Consider the following 18259-nt stretch of genomic DNA (forward strand, 5'->3'; position numbering starts at 1 on the left):
GTAGCTGGAATTACAGGCACCCGTCACTGTGCCTGGTGATGCCTGGCTAATTTTTGTATTTTTAATAGAGGCAGGGTTTCACTATGTTGGCCAGGCTGATCTCGAACCCCTGACCTCAGGTGATCTGCCAGCCTCAGCCTCTCAAAGTGCTGGGATTACAGGCATGAGCCACCGCGCCCAGCCCGCGCCATATTATTTGTTGTGGTTGAGAACTGGAGGCGCAATGGGTGCTCCTCAGTGAGACTGTGAGCAGGTAAAGTGTGATGCAACTCATACTGTAAAGTATCGTGCAGCCATAGCTTTGATCATCATACAACACAAGTGGATTTTTAAAACATCGTGGTTACTGAAAATAAGATCAGAGTGAAATATATAACAAGATGCTATTTACGGAAATTTAAAATGTTTGGGCCCGGCATGATGACTCACACCTGTAATCGCAGCACTTTGGGAGGCTGAGGTGGGCAGATCACTTGAGGTCAGGTGTTGAAGACCAGCCTGGCTAACATGGTGAAACCCCGTCTCTACTTAAAATACAAAAATTAGCCAGGCACAGTGGCGTGAGCCTGTAATCCCAGCTACTGGGGAGGCTGAGGCAGGAGAATCACTTGAACCTGGGAAGCAGAGGCTGCAGTGAATGGAGATCACCCCACTGCACTCCAGCCTGGGTGACAGAGAGAGACTGTGTCTCATAAAAAGAAAAAACAAAAACTTTGCACACAAAATGATTTATATTTTGTAAGAGCACAAAGAAAAACAAATGAACATTTAATGCATTGCAATAATCTACTTTTTTTTTTTTTCTTGTGAGACGGTCTTGCTCAAGTGATCCTCCTGTCTCAGCCTCCTAATCTGCTAGGATAACAGTGGGATTACAGGTGTGAGTCACCACACCCAGCCTGGAATAACTGACTTTTGAAGGAGGAAAAATGAGAAATGGGTGTGGAAATAGATAACTAAAAAAAAAAAATAAGCATTTGGGTGTGGTGACTCAAGCCTGTAGTCTCAGCTACCTGGGAGGCTGAGGTGAGAGGGCTGCTTGAGCCCAGGAAGTGTAGGCTGCAGCGATCCGTGACTGTGCCTCTCACTCGAGCCTGAGCAACAGAGACCTCAACTCAAAACCAATAAAATTGCCGGGTGCGGTGGCTCACACCAGTAATCCCAGCACTTTGGGAGCCCGAGGCAAGTGGATCACCTGATTTCAGGACTTGGCGACAAGCCTGACCAACATGGTGAAATCCCCCATCTCTACTAAAAATACAAAATTAGCCAGGCCTAGTGGCGCATGCCTATAATCTCAGCTATTCTGGAGGCTGAGGCAGGAGAATGGCTTGAATCCGGGAGGCGGAGTTTGCAGTGAGCCAAGGATCGCATCATTGCGCTCCAGGTAACAAGAGCGAAACTCCGTCTCAAAACAAACAAAAACAAAAATAAAAATGAGAAATAGATCAATGAAGACAGTGTGCTAAGAACTGTGTCATTTGTTCAGTCTTCTGTGCTGGAACTCAGGGATCAAGGTCCCCAGAAGCCGGAAATGAAGTGAACCTGTGGAGCAGGAGCTGGGTGGGGAAGCTTTCTCTGAAGGAAGAACAGGAGTCCTTTGGCATTCTGGATTTTTTTTTTTTTTTTCTTGAGACGGAGTCTCACTCTGTCGCCAGGCTGGAGTGCAGGGGCACGATCTTGGCTCACTGCAACCTCCGACTCCCGGGTTCAAGCCATTCTCCTGCCTCAGCCTCCCGAGTAGCTGGGATTACAGGTGTGCACGCCTGGCTAGTTTTGTATCTTTAGCAGAGATGGGGTTTCTCCATGTTGGCCGGGCTGGTTTCAAACTCCTGACCTCAGGGAATCCTCCTTCCTCAGCCTCCCAAAGTGCTGGGATTACAGGTGTGAGCCACCGTGCCCAGCCGGCATTCCATATTTTGCAGGGGATTAGTGCAGCAAAGGGATCAAGAAGGGGTGTAACGGCACAGCGTGTTCTGGGTACAATAAGGAGTTAGGCATTGCCCAGAACGGGAGGTGAAGGAGATATGAGAGGCAGGAGAGACAGGTAAGGCCAGAGATCGGAGAAGAGAGGCAGGAGTTCACTCTGAAAAGGGATTTGAACTTGACAGTTGGGGCAATAGAGACAGTGACTTCTTGCATGAGAGATGAGATTGGACCTTTGAAAATTGTTCTCTGCCCTCGTCATAAAGGAAAGAAGAAGAGCAGGAAGATCAGTGAGGGTGATGGTGATCTGAAGTGGCAGCCGCCACAGAGAATATCGGATGAATATGAGAGAGTTTTGGAAGTCAAAGCACCAACGTTGAAAACTAACTGGATAAACGGGGAGAGCGGCGCAGGACAGGAGGAATCGCGCATGACTTCTACTATAGGGGTGACTGGGCGGGTAATTCACTGAAATAAGGAAGTTAGGAGAAGGAGCAGGTTTGGACATGCTAATCACTAGAGCTGCCACATCCAGGCGGTAACGAACACCTGGATTTGCAGCTCCAGAGAAGGGCCTGGGTTACATGTCCCTGAAGCCTTAGGGTGACGGAAAGGCGAGAGAGAGTGGGTTGAGATTCCAAGTGCAATCCACTACGGCTCCTCGCTCGCCCTCCAGGTGGCACCACAGCCCTGCGCTTCCGAAGCCCGTTTTCTGAGCCAGACACTCCACGCTCTGGGTATCTCGGTTCTCTCTCCCCACGCGCCGACCCTAGGTCGCGCACTTCCTGCCTGGCAGAATTTGGCGGAGGATCCAAAGCCGGAGCAGCCTCCAGAGATCGTGTTGTCCACGCGGCCAGCATATGGTCAGAGACCTCAGAGGCTCAGAGACCTTAGGGCTGGTGGTGTGGTCGGTGTGACCACTTGTCCCTCGGACCGGCTCCAGGAACCAACCTGGGGAATGTGTGTAGGCGAAGGACGGGATAGGCAGCGCCCGGAGCAGGGAGGCACTGAAAGACAGGACCAAGCAGCCCGGCCACCAGACCCGCTCTGGGAACGGAATTTCCTGGCCCCCAGGGCCACACTCGCGTGGGAAGCATGTCGTGGACCCTTTAAGGCTCCATCTCCCTGTCTCTCCGCCCCCGCCTGGGACAGGCCGGGACGCCCGGGACCTGACATTTGGAGGCTCCCAACGTGGGAGCTAAAAATAGCCGCCCCGGGTTACTTTGGGGCATTGCTCCTCTCCCAACCCGCGAGCCGGCTCGCGAGCCGTCTTACGCCTCTGGAGTTTCCCCGGGGAAAGTACACCTGGCCTCTCTTCTCTCCGACCCCACAGTCCAGACCCGCAGAGTTTAAGATGCTTCTGCAGCCCGGGATCTTGGCTGGTGGGCGGAGTCCTAACACGTGGGTGGGCGGGGCCTTTTGTTCCAGGGACTCTTCTCAAAACTTCTCAGTCGGAGGTTGGCGGGAAACCGAGAGGCGTGACTCTCCAGCCACGCGGAGGGGCGTGGCCTCACTGGCTGGCCCCACCAACTCCAGCCAAACTTTAAATCCCAGGCGGAGGGGGCGTGGCCTTCTGGGGTGTGCGGGCTCCTGGCCAATGGGTGCTGTGAAGGGCGTGGCCCGCAGGGGCAGAAGCGAGGTGGCGGGGGCTCCTAGCGTCTTTTCCCCCAGCCTGGCTCCGCCAGATCCGCGGGAGGCCCACTGCTCTCTGGCACCTTGGCTTGTGGCTGTAGGTCCCATCGGGCCCGCCCTCGCTCGTCACTCCGGGACACCCACGGCCCCCGCAGCTTCTGCGCGCCAGGCCGGGGCCAGAGACTCCCGGATCTGTTCTTTCATCTTCGCCGCCCCTGCGCGTCCAGCTCTTCTAAGACGAGATGCCGTCGGGCTTCCAACAGATAGGCTCCGAAGTAGGATTCATCATGAGGGGCGGGGCGGGGGGCACGGGTAGCGCTTTTCTTGGGCTGGAGGTCGCGGTTGGGGTCAGCTGGGGGTGGTTCATGCGCAGGCGCAGGGGGTGAAGGTGGGGGGCTGGCTATTTATACCCGGCCTGGACAACCCGTGACTGTGAGATTCCAATCCTACCAAGAGGCAGAATGGGTCTGGAGGGCCTTTCGGGGCACAGGCAGCAAGTGGATTCTGCGAGCCAGGGTTCACCCCCTTGCCTAATAGGCGGCGCGGCGCTCCGGAATCGGGGACACTCTGCCCTGGTTCCGACTCGGGAAAGCAGATCCAGGCGGGTCTTGCCCTCCGGGAGCTGTCCGTCCGTCTCCGCTCGCGGGCAGTGTTTCGAGGACTGGAGGCCCCCACCCCCACTCCTGGCCGCCCTCCAAGACGCTGAACTTTCCCTTGGCCCCATCGTTGGTGGAGGGGCAGAGGGGACTGTCAACCCCCCCTCCCCCAGCTCAGGTTTCCGCTTGGAGACAGTCTGTGCCGCCAGCGAGCGGCCACCACTGCCACCGCCCCTCACACCACCTTCCTGCCCTCCTCCCCTGGGCATGGCTCTCCGAGGCAGAACTCCTGGACGGCCCTCCCTGCACGGAGTTTACAGGGGGAGGGCAGGCTGCGACACAGATAGAGAAGGCCACCCCTAGATGACCGGGATGTCCTTTCTAGAGCGGAGACCACTTCTTGGTCCTGTTGGGGGCCTCCTGGAGCTGGCTGACAGAACCCCCAGAGGGGAGGGAAGAGGACAGCGGCTGATGATAATAATGCAAATAATGCACTTGTCAATTTATGAAACCAGCACTGTCAGGGATACTGTTAACATGTGATGTTGATTTTCACAACACTCTCACAGATAGGTAGGCAAGGCAGGAAACATCACCCACATCTCACAGAGGACACTCAGGTTCGGGGTGGGGAAGTGACTTGGCCAAGGTCACACAAATCTGAGCTCTTAAGGCCAAGCCTGTCCCAAGGTCACAGAAGAATTTTGAGACAAGTTCTCAAACATTTCCCTGCCTTATGGACTCAAACATCCAGTTTCTCTTTTATACCCAGGTTGAAGTTGAGCTCCTGTTTACATTGAGATCTTTGTGCAATTCCTAATATGGCCCAGTTTCCCTCACCCAACATGTTGGATGGAGCCCAGTATCTTCAGGCTCCAGCTGGGCCCGGGCCCCTAGCGAAGGGAAAAAAATCATGGCTCCATGTGACATGCTGTGTCTTTGTGTCTGCCTGTCCAGGATGGGGAACCCCCTCAGCAGCGAGTGACTGGGACCCTGGTCCTTGCTGTGTTTTCTGCTGTGCTTGGCTCCCTGCAGTTTGGCTACAACATTGGGGTCATCAATGCCCCTCAGAAGGTGAGGGCCTGCAGCTGGCAGGGTGGGGGGTACCCGAACAAGGAGGACAGGTGTCTCAGGGGTGGTGGAAAGGTGAGGGTCTGCAGTAAATCTGTCCTCTGCTGTCTCACAGGTGATTGAACAGAGCTACAATGAGACGTGGCTGGGGAGGCAGGGGCCTGAGGGACCCAGCTCCATCCCGCCAGGCACCCTCACCACCCTCTGGGCCCTCTCTGTGGCCATCTTTTCCGTGGGCGGCATGATTTCCTCCTTCCTCATTGGTGTCATCTCTCAGTGGCTTGGAAGGTTCGGAGCTGGAGGCCAGGGGTGGGGGAAACAGGAAGGGAGCCACCGCTGGGTGCCCTCACCCTCACAGCCTCACTCTGCCTGCCTGCCAGGAAAAGGGCCATGCTGGTCAACAATGTCCTGGCGGTGCTGGGTGGCAGCCTCATGGGCCTGGCCAACGCTGCTGCCTCCTATGAAATGCTTATCCTTGGACGGTTCCTCATTGGTGCCTACTCAGGTACTCACGGGCACCACAGCCCTGCCTAGCGCCCTGCTGTCTTTCACCATACCTGGGCTTTCATATGGGAGTGGACACCTGCCCTCAGCCCTCTGTTATTCCCTCGCCTAGGGCTGACATCAGGGCTGGTGCCCATGTACGTAGGGGAGATTGCTCCCACTCACCTGCGGGGTGCCCTGGGGACGCTCAACCAACTGGCCATCGTCACTGGCATTCTGATCGCCCAGGTAACCGGGACGGGCCTCATGGGTGCCTGGGCAGTGGTTGGGGTGGGGCTGTGGAGAATACAGTGTGCTTCTGAGGTAAGGCAGGAGGGCTGAGTGACCTGCCTTCTTTCCCAACCTTCTCCCACAGGTGCTGGGGTTGGAGTCCCTGCTGGGCACTGCCAGCCTGTGGCCACTGCTCTTGGGCCTCACAGTGCTACCTGCCCTCCTGCAGCTGGTCCTGCTGCCCTTCTGTCCCGAGAGCCCCCGCTACCTCTATATCATCCGGAATCTCGAGGGACCTGCCAGAAAGAGTAAGCTCTCCTGCTGCAGCCTGACCCAGGCCCATGCCTCCACTTTGTCTTGCTAGCACCTGGCTTCCTCTCAGGTCCCTTCAGGCCTGACCTTCCCTCCTCCAGGTCTGAAGCGCCTGACAGGCTGGGCTGATGTTTCTGGAGTGCTGGCTGAGCTGAAGGATGAGAAGCGGAAGCTGGAGCATGAGCGGCCATTGTCCCTGCTCCAGCTCCTGGGCAGTCATACCCACCGGCAGCCCCTGATCATTGCGGTCGTGCTGCAGCTGAGCCAGCAGCTCTCTGGCATCAATGCTGTATGTGTGGAGCAGACTCCAGGCAGGGCACAGCCCAGGGAGGGGAGACAGGAGTTGGGAGCAAACCCCCTCCACCAACACTCAGCCTGTTGTGGCTGGAGTAGAGGAAGGGACATCCCTGCCATCACTTCTTCTTCTCCCCCACCTCTAGGTTTTTTATTATTCGACCAGCATCTTCGAGACAGCAGGGGTAGGCCAACCTGCCTATGCCACCATAGGAGCGGGTGTGGTCAACACAGTCTTCACCTTGGTCTCGGTAACTGCTCACCTCTGGAATGGCCCGAGTCACTGGCTTCACATCCCTGGGTGTCCCGGAGGTCCTGCTCTTGGTTGCCCTCACCCACGCAGCCCCTCCTACTTCACGTGCCTGAAAGGCTCCGGTCAAGCTCTGACTCTCCCCACAGGTGTTGTTGGTGGAGCGGGCAGGGCGCCGGACGCTCCATCTTCTGGGCCTGGCAGGCATGTGTGGCTGTGCCATCCTGATGACTGTGGCTCTGCTCCTGCTGGTAAGGCCTGGAGGCTAGGAGGGGCTAGCAGCCCAGCCCATGGGAATGGTCCTGAGAGTCTCTGTGACCAGCCAGGTCCCCTTCTTAACACACACACTTTCAATCCTAGCGCCAGCTCTGGACCAGGACTGTGGGTGACTGGCTCCAGAATCTGCTGGGACTCTGGTCTGCTCCTGAGGGATTTAGGCTGCACTGGGAGGCAGCTGTGGCACAACTCTGGCAGCCAGGAGGGAGAGCCCCTGTCAAGCCTCAGGAACAATCATTCCTAAAGATCCAGCTTTAGAGCCCAGGGAGAGCTGACAGTAATAAGAACTGAGAGGCCATAACATTTCCTCTGCCTTGAACACACTTGGGATAGCCAGCAGAACACCAGTGCTCAGAAAGGCTCAAGGGCCTGCTCTAACCCGGGACGACAGGCCCCCCACAAGCTGCTGGGGAGGGGGTTAGATTTCACCTCTCTGGGTTGAGGGCAAGGGAAGATCCAGAAAGCCCTCAACTGGATTCTCCACCCTCCCTCTCTGGCTCCTAGGAGCGAGTTCCAGCCATGAGCTACGTCTCCATTGTGGCCATCTTTGGCTTTGTGGCATTTTTTGAGATTGGTCCTGGCCCCATTCCTTGGTTCATCGTGGCCGAGCTCTTCAGCCAGGGACCCCGCCCGGCAGCCATGGCTGTGGCTGGTTTCTCCAACTGGACAAGCAACTTCATCATTGGCATGGGTTTCCAGTATGTTGCGGTAGGTCCTCCCACCCCAGCCTCCCACACTGTAGGCCAGAGGTGGGCATCACACAGCTAGCCCACCTGCTTCCCAGTCAGGGACTCCTCCAGCCACAGACCATTGGTCTTTGGGTCACTTTGGTGGACCACCTGCTCCACAGAATAAAGCAAGGAAGGGAGCTGACCTAGACTGGATAGCAACTGAGGTGTCCGAAACGCACCAGTGACATAACTTACCTTAGTCCAAGAATAAAATGATATGCTTTGCATGAATGCTACAAACAGCTGGGACTCTCCTGAGTGCAGTAACTGAGGATGGTGAAGGGGGCGAAAACTAAGAGTGTTTGGGGTTCAGAGAATCCTCTTTTCCGTGTAAATTCTTATTCCTGATCATTTTCCTTGTCCCTGGAGGAGGCCGCTGCTGTCTGTCGTCTCCCCAGCTCCCTATGAAGGCCTTTAGCTCCTGGTTGCCTGAAACCACCCCTTCCCTCCCCACCTCACTCTGTCAACACCTCTTTCTCCACCTGTCCCAGGAGGCTATGGGGCCCTACGTCTTCCTTCTATTTGCGGTCCTCCTGCTGGGCTTCTTCATCTTCACCTTCTTAAGAGTACCTGAAACTCGAGGCCGGACGTTTGACCAGATCTCAGCTGCCTTCCACCGGACACCCTCTCTTTTAGAGCAGGAGGTGAAACCCAGCACAGAACTTGAGTACTTAGGGCCAGATGAGAACGACTGAGGGGCCGGGCAGGGGTGGGAGAGCCAGCTCTCTCCACCCACCCCAGAGGCCCCTTCCTTTCCTCTGCAGCACTTCAACCCTCTCTTCCCTATTACTTCCAGGTGGAAAAGAAACCCTGCAGCCTGGGAGAATTGGGAAGCTGGGGGAAGGGTGGTCTGAGCACCCCCTCATTCCCCTCGTGTGACTCTTTTGGATTACTTATGTGTTGTGGTTAGGCCGTGGCCATCAGGGTGGGCCACTCTCCCCTCCCTCTTCTTCCCCCCTTCCCCTTTCCTCCCCACCCCCAGACTCAGCTCCAGAATACCTTCTTCCCTGCTAGAGAAGGGGGATTGGAGGGAGGATAGGTCTAGACTTTCTCAGTGGGACAAACCAGAGCAGAGAGCAGGACAGGAGACAAGAAATCCAGTTTCCCACCACCTTGGACTCCTCCCATAATCTGGGACTTTCACTGAATTCTTACCACACAGACTCTGGGCGAAGGGGGTTCTCTCTTGACCCCTCCAGGGAAAAGGACTCACCTCCCTCACTGCAGGCTCAGCCTTCCAGGGTAAGAGGGAACAGGAAAGTATGTGCCCATGTGTGGCAAGACGGGACAGCAGGCTCCTGCCTCTAGGCTTGGGGCTCTATCCCGATTGTTCCCCAAGGCTGCCAAGAAGGAGCCCTAGCTTTCTTCCTCTCCCTTCCTGGAAGGGTGCTGCACAAACAGGCTTTTGACCAACTAAGGCAAAAAGGGGATTTGAAAGGCTGCCTGGAAACACTGGGCTGGGAGGAGCCTTTGGATATTTTTATATACGTTTGAAAAGGGGGTTGAAAGAAGAAACCAAAGGTCGGTTGTACTAAATGTATATATATAGATACTTCTATAAAGTGACTGCCGAACACAAGCATCCTGTCGTAGAGGCACTTGAGGACGGGCTGAGACAGGGACCATAACTCTTCACCCCTCTTCCTCCCTCTGTCCTGCCTCAGCTCAAGGCCTCAGAATCTTCTGGATGCCATTGCTCATGCCCCTACTCACGTTTCTACTCATTGCTTTATTAATAGTAAATGCTCAATAAATTGTAGCTGCCAGTGCCGGACACTGCTCTTGGCATCTGCAGAATACTCACTCTGCGAGGAGGTGTCAGCCCATGTCACAGGGGCAGTGAATCCCCCTGATGAGGGTACTCTTCACTAGGGGCACAGCTGGAGAAACGGGAGCAAGGATGCCAGGCCCTGCCCGTGGCCCCACATCCCCTCCTCCCCACCTTCAACAGTGAGTTACTAGCGATTCTCCAAAACAGAAGAGACAGAGACCAAGACCACAGGAAAGCCTGTTTTTGTTTTTACTGGAGGCTCAGGTGGCAAATGACAGGTCATAAAATGGCTTCAGAGGTAGGGGGCCGGGGGGAAAACAAAATAAACTTGGGGGGTGAAGCGGGAACAAAAATAACCAGGAGGCGGTAAGAGCTGGCTGGTTCCTTCTCAGCCTGAGTTACAGGAGGGAGTTGGTGTCTCTGAACAGTAAGGATGGCTCCCTTCCTTCAACCCTTGATAAAGGGAGGGAAGAAAAAAGAAAAAGAAAAAGGCTGTTGCTTGGCCCTCCTGAGTCTCAAGGAAAAGGTGAAACGCTGGTGTTTTGATGCCATGAATTATGGGAATGGGGGAGCAGGGTACTGGGTAGGGTACAGGTCAGTTGGAAAAACTGGCAGATACCTGAGAGAGAAAAGGAAATGGACAGATTGTGAACAACAGCGACTTACTGCCACCCAGTCCTCCGCCTTCCTGGCCACCTGCCCAACTGCACCAGCCACTCACCAGATGGCAGCTCTGGGTGTCCTTTGAGTTGGAATCACTCCAGGATGGTGGTGCTGGGGTCCCCACTGTTGACAGGGGCTGAGGTCTAAAGAACAGCGGTGGCCAATTGAGACTTGTTCTTTTTTTTTTTTTTTTTTGAGACAGAGTCTCACTCCAGGTTGGATGGAGTACAGTGGCGCGATCTTGGCTCACTGCAACCTCCCCCTCCCGGTTCAAACAATTCTCCTGCCTCAGCCTCCCAAGTACCTGGGATTACAGGCACGCGCTACCATGCCGGGCTAATTTTTGTATCTTTAGTAGAGCCAGGGTTTCTCCATGTTGGTCAGGCTGGTTTCAAACTTCCGACCTCAAGTGATCGCCTGCCTCTGCCTCCCAAAGTGCTGGGATTACAGGCGTGAGCCATCGCGCCAGGCTGAGACTTGTTCTTCAGAGCCCCGAACTTCAACCTTCTTTCATTTTTTCCCTTCCCATTAATACCCTCAATCACACCCCTCAGTTCACATCCACAAGCTGGTGCGATGGCTCCAGGAAGCACTGGGGTGGGTGGAGGGGGTGGGGGCATGACATGGGCTTGATTGCCTCTGCTGGGGCTTCCTGGTGGGAGGGGACACCTGCCAGGGGTGGACCCAGCAGGCTGCATGGAAGAGGGTGGTGGCAGGGCCAGGGCAGGTGAGGGAAGGAACCAAGGGATGGAGTAGGAAAGAAAAAGAAAAAAGGAGGGGGTGGGGTGGAGCTGGTCTCAGCCTTTTCTTTCATCCCACATCTGAAGTCCTCACCTCAGGGGCTGCGGGCTGCCGGGGGCCAGGGGCCTGCTGCCGTCTCCGCTGGAAGTAGGGGCGGTTTCGTGGGCGCTGGGGCTCAGGCCGGGAACCATCAGTGGGACCTTGGCTGGGCTTGGTCTCACCGTCCCCACCTTCTGTGGTAGGCTGCTGGGGTGGCCTGGGGCGGAAAGGCCTAAGGAAAGGAGCAGGGCTCTGAGGGGACCAGGGAACACCCCGGGCAGACCACTCCCTCCCCAGGGCTCACCCAGCTGCCCCACCCTACCTCCAGGAGCCAGGCTTCCAGCCCATGAGCACCGCCTCCCCACAAGGCACCTCTCACCAGGAGCCCAGGCTCTGCCTAGAGCTTCGCCCTTCCATCCTCCTGCCCCTTTCCCCAAGGAGCCAACACTGGAAGGGGAAGACCAAGCCCTAGCAGGGGAGTCTTACCTTCGGTACCTGGGCCGGAATCTGGGCGGGGGGACCCGCTCATCTCCCTGCTGTTGGTGCCCCTCCAATGGGGCTGTCTCTTTGGGTTCTACCCCGTCAGTGCTCTGGGAACATGCAAAGGCCCCGGTGAGCTGTGGGGACAGCAGCTGCTCCGGAGTCAGGTTATCCACAGCTCTGTCCAACCCTCACTTCCTCCTCCTTTGGTGACTCATGGTCTCGATCCTAATTCCCACTCTTCTCCTGAACTTGGGGGAGTGGCACCCATATTCCAGCTTCCCCTCACCTCTATAGGCTGCTGCTGGTTGGGGGGCCGGGGGCCTCGCACAAACCGCCGTCGGTAGAAGAAGGGTGGGGGGCGCCGTCGTCTGGGCCGCTGCCCAGAGTCTTCAGCCCGCTCCCCTTCGCTGCCAGGTCCTGTCCCCCCGGAGGGGATGTCTGCCACCATGGGTGGTGGGACAACTGAGGGAGGCCGGGGGATGAATCGGCGGAACCTACGTCGGTTGGGGGCATAACGGCTGCCCTTCACGGGCACCCCCCCGGGCCCAGTTACATTAGCAGCTTCTGCGCCCTGGGAAGGTGGTGAGGGAACAGTCAGAATCCGCTCCAACAGCCAATGTGCATTTCCCAACTTGCTTCCCCTTCTTCCAGGGGAAGACCCCTCTCCAGCTTTCCTTTAGCTCCTCTAACTTCTTTCTACCCTCCCTGGAGTGGCAGTGGAGTGCATTTGCACCCATCTGGGAAGGAGCAATGTGTCCTTTTGAAATAATTGCTACTGCACCCTCCTGAGTATACGACTGGGTGGAGAAAGGCCTGGCAGCCAGCATCCACCTTGTTACTACAGAGGCGGACTTGGAAAGTCTAGAACAGGGCCCCACGTGGAGAACGGACGTCGAAGTGCTTGGTGAACCACAGAGAAGAAACCCAGACAATGCTAACCGGTAACAGGGACATATTTAGGACATCCCTTAGCCTAAGCGTTAAGGAAGAGGACATCAGGGTGAGAGAACACAGTCCCATTCCTGCAGAACGGGTCAGAGCTGGCCCCAGGAGCGTCTTAGCCTGCGATGACCTCCAGGCCACCCTCCCATACGCTTAGTCAACTCTATACCCCATAGCAGTCCCCAAACCTTCTCTCCTTCCACGACATCAAATTCCACAGTCTCCCCATCTCCAACGCTGCGCAGAAACTTCCTGGGGTTGTTTCTTTTAATAGCTGTCTGATTGGGGAAAAGGCCATGTGAAAAGTGAGACAGCAAGATAGCAGTCTGCCACCCCTGCTGGGGCCACCACCCAATTTCATTCAACATTTGACTTGGGGTCTAGAGCTGGAGGGTGGAGCAAGGAGGTGGTCAAAGTTTAGCAGGGGAAAAGTCCTGAACTCAGGGCCTCAGCAATGACTGTGCAGTTACCATCCCCAGGACACACTCTTCCCCCTCCTCCCGCCCCCGCTTTACCCCTCGGGATTTCAAAAAGGGAGGCAAGAAATATGAACTCCAAAGCAAAAGGCAGGGACAGTCTTCAGTTGCAAAGTGGGTAAAATGCACTGTGCTTCTTACCTCAGTCCCAATGAGAGCTCTTTCCACCAAGCAGTGGTTCTCAAGCTGTAGCGTGCATCAGAATCACCTGGAGAGCTCGTTAAACCGATTGCGGAGCCCCAGCCCCAGCTCTGATTCACCAGGTCTGGGCTGGGGCCTGAGAATTTGGATGTCAGGTGATGCTGCTGCCGCTGGTGCAGAGGCCACGCTTTGAGAACCACTGCACCCAAGTACCTTCTCCCTCTGAAAATTGCCTCAGTGCTTCCTGGAGTGTTAACAGGTCCCAGGAGGTAGTAAGCGTGCCATGCCCAGGGGTGACATGCTCAATTCTGACAGGCGTTTAGTAACCCAACACAAGTGCGGCTAATGGTGGTTGACACAGGCACCCGAGGCAGATGGGGGTAGCTATTCCCTGGCAGACGGGCCGTTGTGAAGAAGAGCCGGAGAAACATGGTGGAGCGCGCTGCTAAGGATTATGGCAAAGGCCTTCAAAGAGGGCCGGTTCTTCCCCTCAGAAAGCCAACCTAGCTCTTACCTGGTGAACAAAGACATCTTCCTTGGTGTCATTCCTGCAGAACAGGATGAGTTGTTAAGGAGGGGACTTTAACAAAGCCCTCAGTTCCTCACTGAGGCCCCCCTAGCTGCCCAGTCTAAGCTCAGCACGCCCATCCTCTCTAGCATTCCACAGTTAGGGGGAGACAGGGGCCGGGGAGTGGGAGGGAGAGCCAGCAGGACCCCCAGAAGCTGGTGTAAAGAGAGGTATACTTAAAACCTCAGTGCCAAACCTGGACTTCACAAGGAAAGGGCAGGCTGGGGAGGCAAAGGCACCTTGAGGGACCGGAGACAGCTCTGCCCCTGCCTGGGCTCCACCTTCCACCCCAGGCTAGCCTTATGACCTGCCAGCGCTGGGTGGAACTGTCCCTGGCCAACACCCCTCCCCCAACCCTCATCAGGCTTGGAAAATTCCAGTCTTCTTCCTTCTATAGTCAAGGAGGCAGAAAGTGCAGAGGGGGCCAGAGGTGCAGAACAAGTTTGAGAAGGGAACAACGTGTCAGGAACTTGCTCCAAACAGCCACCAAACTTTATTCTCATCCTCAGCCTGGAGGTGAATCCCAGGGTCAGGCCCACTCTCAACACGCGTGGGTCCAAGGGTGAGAGACAAGAAAACATTCACCCATTCTCTATCACAAGAACCCCAGTGGGTAGGGGGAGGGGAGAAAGGAAAAGTTTTCCTGGAGGCGCTCCGACCCCCACCCAGTCTGCCATTTCCAGAATTAGACAGAGACCGTTCCCCAGAACAAACGTTTTAGCTTTAAAGCACATGGATCTGCACGAAGGTCAGCGTGCTAAGAGTGAACTAGGGCCTCCCAGGAGGGCCAGGCCGGGCAGGATGCCTGGGCTGGGGAAGGGCCCACTGGGGGAGACCCAGCTCTGCTCAGAATCCACCGCCACAGCCTCTCCCAGTGCTGAGGGGTGGGGCTGCCTACTGAAGGAAAGCAGCAGCCTCTGGCTCCTTCCTCCTGCCCCCCACTGTCAGCCTCAGTCCCAACAGGTGGGGGGGCTCAAATGAGCCAGAGCTCTTTAAGGGAGTTGAGTTGTGAGTGCTGCCATAACAGGAAAGTGAGGATTCCAGCCGGGGGCCCTGAGGCACACAGAACCCTATAATACGTTCTGCCCCAAAGGCATGTCAGAGTAAAAGTAATGAAGCAATTCCAGAAGGTGAGATGAGAAGCTGGCAGGGTCAGAGCCAGGTTTGCCAAGTTCCTGAATCATTAATCCTCCGCTGCCCTTGAAGATGTGGAGGAGCCTTCCTCTTGTCACTAAGCACACATTTGTGCTGCGGTTAAAGGCTTTCAACCAGCATCAGCTGGACATTGCAACCACGTGCCTCCGCAGGGGTCGAGATGAGGTTGGGCGGGTGTCCAGTCCCACAGGCCAGTTCGGAAGACACCCATTCCACCCCCGCCCTGGGTTTCTTGGATACCTGTTGATGAATCCGTAACCATTCCGGACGTTGAACCATTTGACAGTGCCCAGGACTCGGATTGCTGCCAGGCAGAGATGCAGTGGGGACAGTGAGACGGGGGGAAGAGATGGAGTTGAACTCAGTTTTGAGACACTCCAAAAAAAAAAAAAAAAATCTAGCCTACTGCCTTATCACCTATTAAGCTTGCCTTCAAGCCAATCAGGTTTCACTAGTAGCTTCAAGGTATTCTTACCCTATTCCATCAAATGAAATCACCCACACAGGGGATTCAGGCTTTCAAAAAGCCTTCCAACTCTAAGGCATGTTCCCCACATCCTACAAATCCAGACCCTTCACCTAGAACTGGGTACTCACCTGGTCTGCAAAGTGCCGCCCCCAGGTCATAACTGAGGGTTTTTCTAGCCCTCCCAATGCAAGGGTCCCCAGTGCACCTGCTTGCCGGACTCAGAGGTTTGCCTAGTTCTAACCCAGTCAACTAGGCACTGTGTCCCGCCCGGGGGCGTGGCTGGACCCTGGGGCTTTATTCTCCACCCCAAGACCTTAGCTGAACCTGCCGGCCCCGCCCTCCCGCCCAGGAAGGCACGGCAGGATTTCCCACCAGGGGAATCCACTTTGTTGGGTGCGCAGCTCCCAGCCCAGTTAGCGCTCTGGGCCTCCGGGCCAGGCCGCCTTTGGTTTTCCGGATCCTGCCGGGCTCCACACTGCCCCTCCCCCAGCCCGCCGACCCCTCAGAGCCTCCCTGTGCGCGCCCCCCCCTCACCCAGCACCGGCTTGTCCGCCTGACTCCGGGCCGGGGGGGCGGGGGTTCCCGAGGCCGCCGTCGCCGGGTTGCCAGGGGTGCGGGGGCCCGGCGCCAAGGGGGTCCCAGCAGCGGGGCCCGAGGCGGCTCCGCCCCCGCCGCCCGCCCCGCCGCCTGCTTTCTGCGGCTCCCCTGCGGGCACCGGTACCACCACCGCTACCACCCCTGCCGCCGTCGCGGGCACAGTCGCCGCGGGGACCGCTGTAGCCACCGCTGCCGCCTCCACCTCGCTCATCCCGCCGGGTCCAGTACCGGCCCCCGCCGCCACCGCCTCCTCCGCCGCCGCCGCCGCCGCCGCCACCGCCCCGGCCCCTCCCCCCGGCTCGCGAACCCGCCGCCCTGCTCGGTCCTCGCGCCCCGAGCCTCGCCCGCACGCCGGCAGCGGGCCCAGAACCGAGGCCAATCGCAGCCCGCTGCCGCCGCTCGCGCAGACCCCGCCTCCCGACCACGGGCCAATCCCAGCCCAACAGCCCCCCCAGCCTGCACGCCGACCCCGCCTCCCGGACTTCGCACCGCGTCCCCGGCCCCCGCCGGCTGCCCAGTAAGTACACCTGGGCCCCGCCCCCTGGCCGCCACGTGACCACCCCCGGCCCAACCCATTGGCCGGCGGCCCCTTTCCCCTCCCCCCTCCGCCCCTTTCCACCGGCCGCGGGAAATCAAACGGGCCGGTCGCGCCCCAACTGCCACCTGGCCTCTGCGCGAAGGGCGGGGCCGTGGCCGCGGCGCCAAGGTTGCCCGTGACGACCTGAGCGAGGGGCGGGAGTCTGCATCCTCGGTTCCGGCAGTGAGTAGCACTGCTCGCCTCCACCCTCGAGACCGACCTTGCCCGTATGCTGCCAGGTGCAGACGCCTTCCGGCCACCACTGCCCTTGGCACCCTCTCCTCACAGGACGGCCCTGCACACCCTGGGGCTGCGGGGTCCGCCGCGGGATAGGCTGGAAAGCGCAGCAGAATGGATTTCCCGGCTCACACTTGCTCCCATAAGCCAGGACCCCCCCCCTCCTTTTCTTTTCTTTTTGAGACAGGGTCTCGCTCTGTCGCCCAGACTAGAGTGCAGTGGCGCGATCTCAGCTCTCTACAACCTCCGCCTCCCGGATTCAAGCGATTCCCCGCCTTAAACCACCTCAAGGTGGCTCCTGGCCTGCCTCTACCTATGTTTGTATTGGAAACAAAGTTTACAAGTAGTGCAATGTGCAACTCTTCGCTGAGTTGGGTGTGTTTGTTTGTTTTGACACAAGGTCTCCCTCTGTCGCCCAGACTGAAGCTCAGTGTGTGATCTGGGCTCACTGCAGCCTCCGCCTCCCGGATTCAAGCGATTCTCCCTCCTCAGCCTCCTGAGTACCTGGAATGACAGGCGTGCGCCACCACAGCCCGGCTAATTTTTGTATTTTTAGTAGAGATGGGGTTTCACCATATTGGTCAAGCTGGTCTCGAACTCCTGACCGGTGACCCACCCGCCTCAGCCTCCCAAAGTGTTGGGATGACAGGCGTGAGTCACTGCGCCCAGCCTTCCTGAGTTTTGATCAATGTGTCCACCTATGTGGCCCACGCCGACTGCTGCAGCTCTGATGTCTACCGCCCTAGACTGGCTTTGGGGTCTCTCACATCTGCCTGCCGGGGGCTGTGGTCTCTGGTCAGACGTCAAGCTCCAGCGGACTCGAGGCCTTTTGCACATGCAGTTTCCTCTGCCGAGAACGCGCCTTCGTGTCCCAGGGTGGCTCTCTTCAAGTAGCAGCTTACATACGACTCTTTGCGATCACACCATTCCTTCTTTTTCTGATGGCATTTTTGAAAATATGACACGATCCTGACCATTTGCTTATTTTATTTCCCTGCACACAGTGGGCTGTAAACTCCACAGCAGTAAGAGCCTTGTAGTTAAGGCGGACGCCTGCAGCAGTGCCTGGTACAACGTACACGTTCAATATTTATCGAATACATGAACGGCCCCCATTCCACAGATGAGAGGATTGAGGGGCAGTGCGACGCTTGTACCAGGTTTCTCGGGAGCCTGGGAAGATTAAGAAAATGGGCCGGGCGCCGTGGCTCACGCCTGAAATCCCAGAAAAACGAGGCTCCAGCAGTATCTCCTCCCTAGGGCCGCCTCCCCCACCAGGGAGGACGCGGGTGCACATTGTATTTTTAGCCAGGGCAGCGCGCCCCGGGGCAGCACACGTGCCCCCAGGAGCTGCTGGGCCGGCCCCAAGTGCGCTTCCCAAGGGCTGGCGTCCTCCGCGTCCCCTTCGCGGCCAGCGGCCCGCAGCGGCCACAGTCGCCTCTCCCGGTCCCGGCGCGCCCTCTGCCGGCCGCTCCCAGAGGCCGCCGGATTTCGCTTCCTCGCTCACCCTCCACTTGCTCTGTCGCCTGCTGCACCCCTCCTGCCCTTTCAGAGTTGAAGATTTTGTTTTCCGGAGCATCGGGCTCAGTGGACAGAAA

General features: G+C 57.3%; 2 protein-coding genes across 2 annotated transcripts; one reads left to right on the top strand and one right to left on the bottom strand.

The window, feature by feature from the left end:
• The first annotated feature begins 3532 nt into the window (after positions 1 to 3532).
• Positions 3533 to 9596, top strand: SLC2A4 (solute carrier family 2 member 4). The gene is made up of 11 exons (XM_010377324.2): positions 3533 to 3833; positions 5112 to 5228; positions 5341 to 5513; positions 5606 to 5730; positions 5842 to 5957; positions 6085 to 6247; positions 6353 to 6540; positions 6692 to 6796; positions 6945 to 7046; positions 7576 to 7779; positions 8294 to 9596. Exons 1-11 carry the CDS (start codon positions 3801 to 3803, stop codon positions 8495 to 8497), a joined length of 1530 nt encoding a protein of 509 aa, XP_010375626.1. The 5' UTR covers positions 3533 to 3800; the 3' UTR covers positions 8498 to 9596.
• A 201-nt stretch (positions 9597 to 9797) lies between these two features.
• YBX2 (Y-box binding protein 2) lies at positions 9798 to 16130 on the bottom strand. The gene is made up of 9 exons (XM_030923986.1): positions 15785 to 16130; positions 15022 to 15085; positions 13573 to 13606; positions 12630 to 12719; positions 11786 to 12070; positions 11503 to 11606; positions 11071 to 11248; positions 10295 to 10379; positions 9798 to 10192 (listed from the first exon to the last, which is right to left on the bottom strand). Exons 1-8 carry the CDS (start codon positions 16056 to 16058, stop codon positions 10329 to 10331), a joined length of 1080 nt encoding a protein of 359 aa, XP_030779846.1. The 5' UTR covers positions 16059 to 16130; the 3' UTR covers positions 9798 to 10192; positions 10295 to 10328.
• Positions 16131 to 18259: the final 2129 nt, after the last annotated feature.

This window comes from Rhinopithecus roxellana, chromosome 19 (genome assembly GCF_007565055.1).
Source record: "Rhinopithecus roxellana isolate Shanxi Qingling chromosome 19, ASM756505v1, whole genome shotgun sequence".
NCBI classification, from domain to species: domain Eukaryota; kingdom Metazoa; phylum Chordata; class Mammalia; order Primates; family Cercopithecidae; genus Rhinopithecus; species Rhinopithecus roxellana.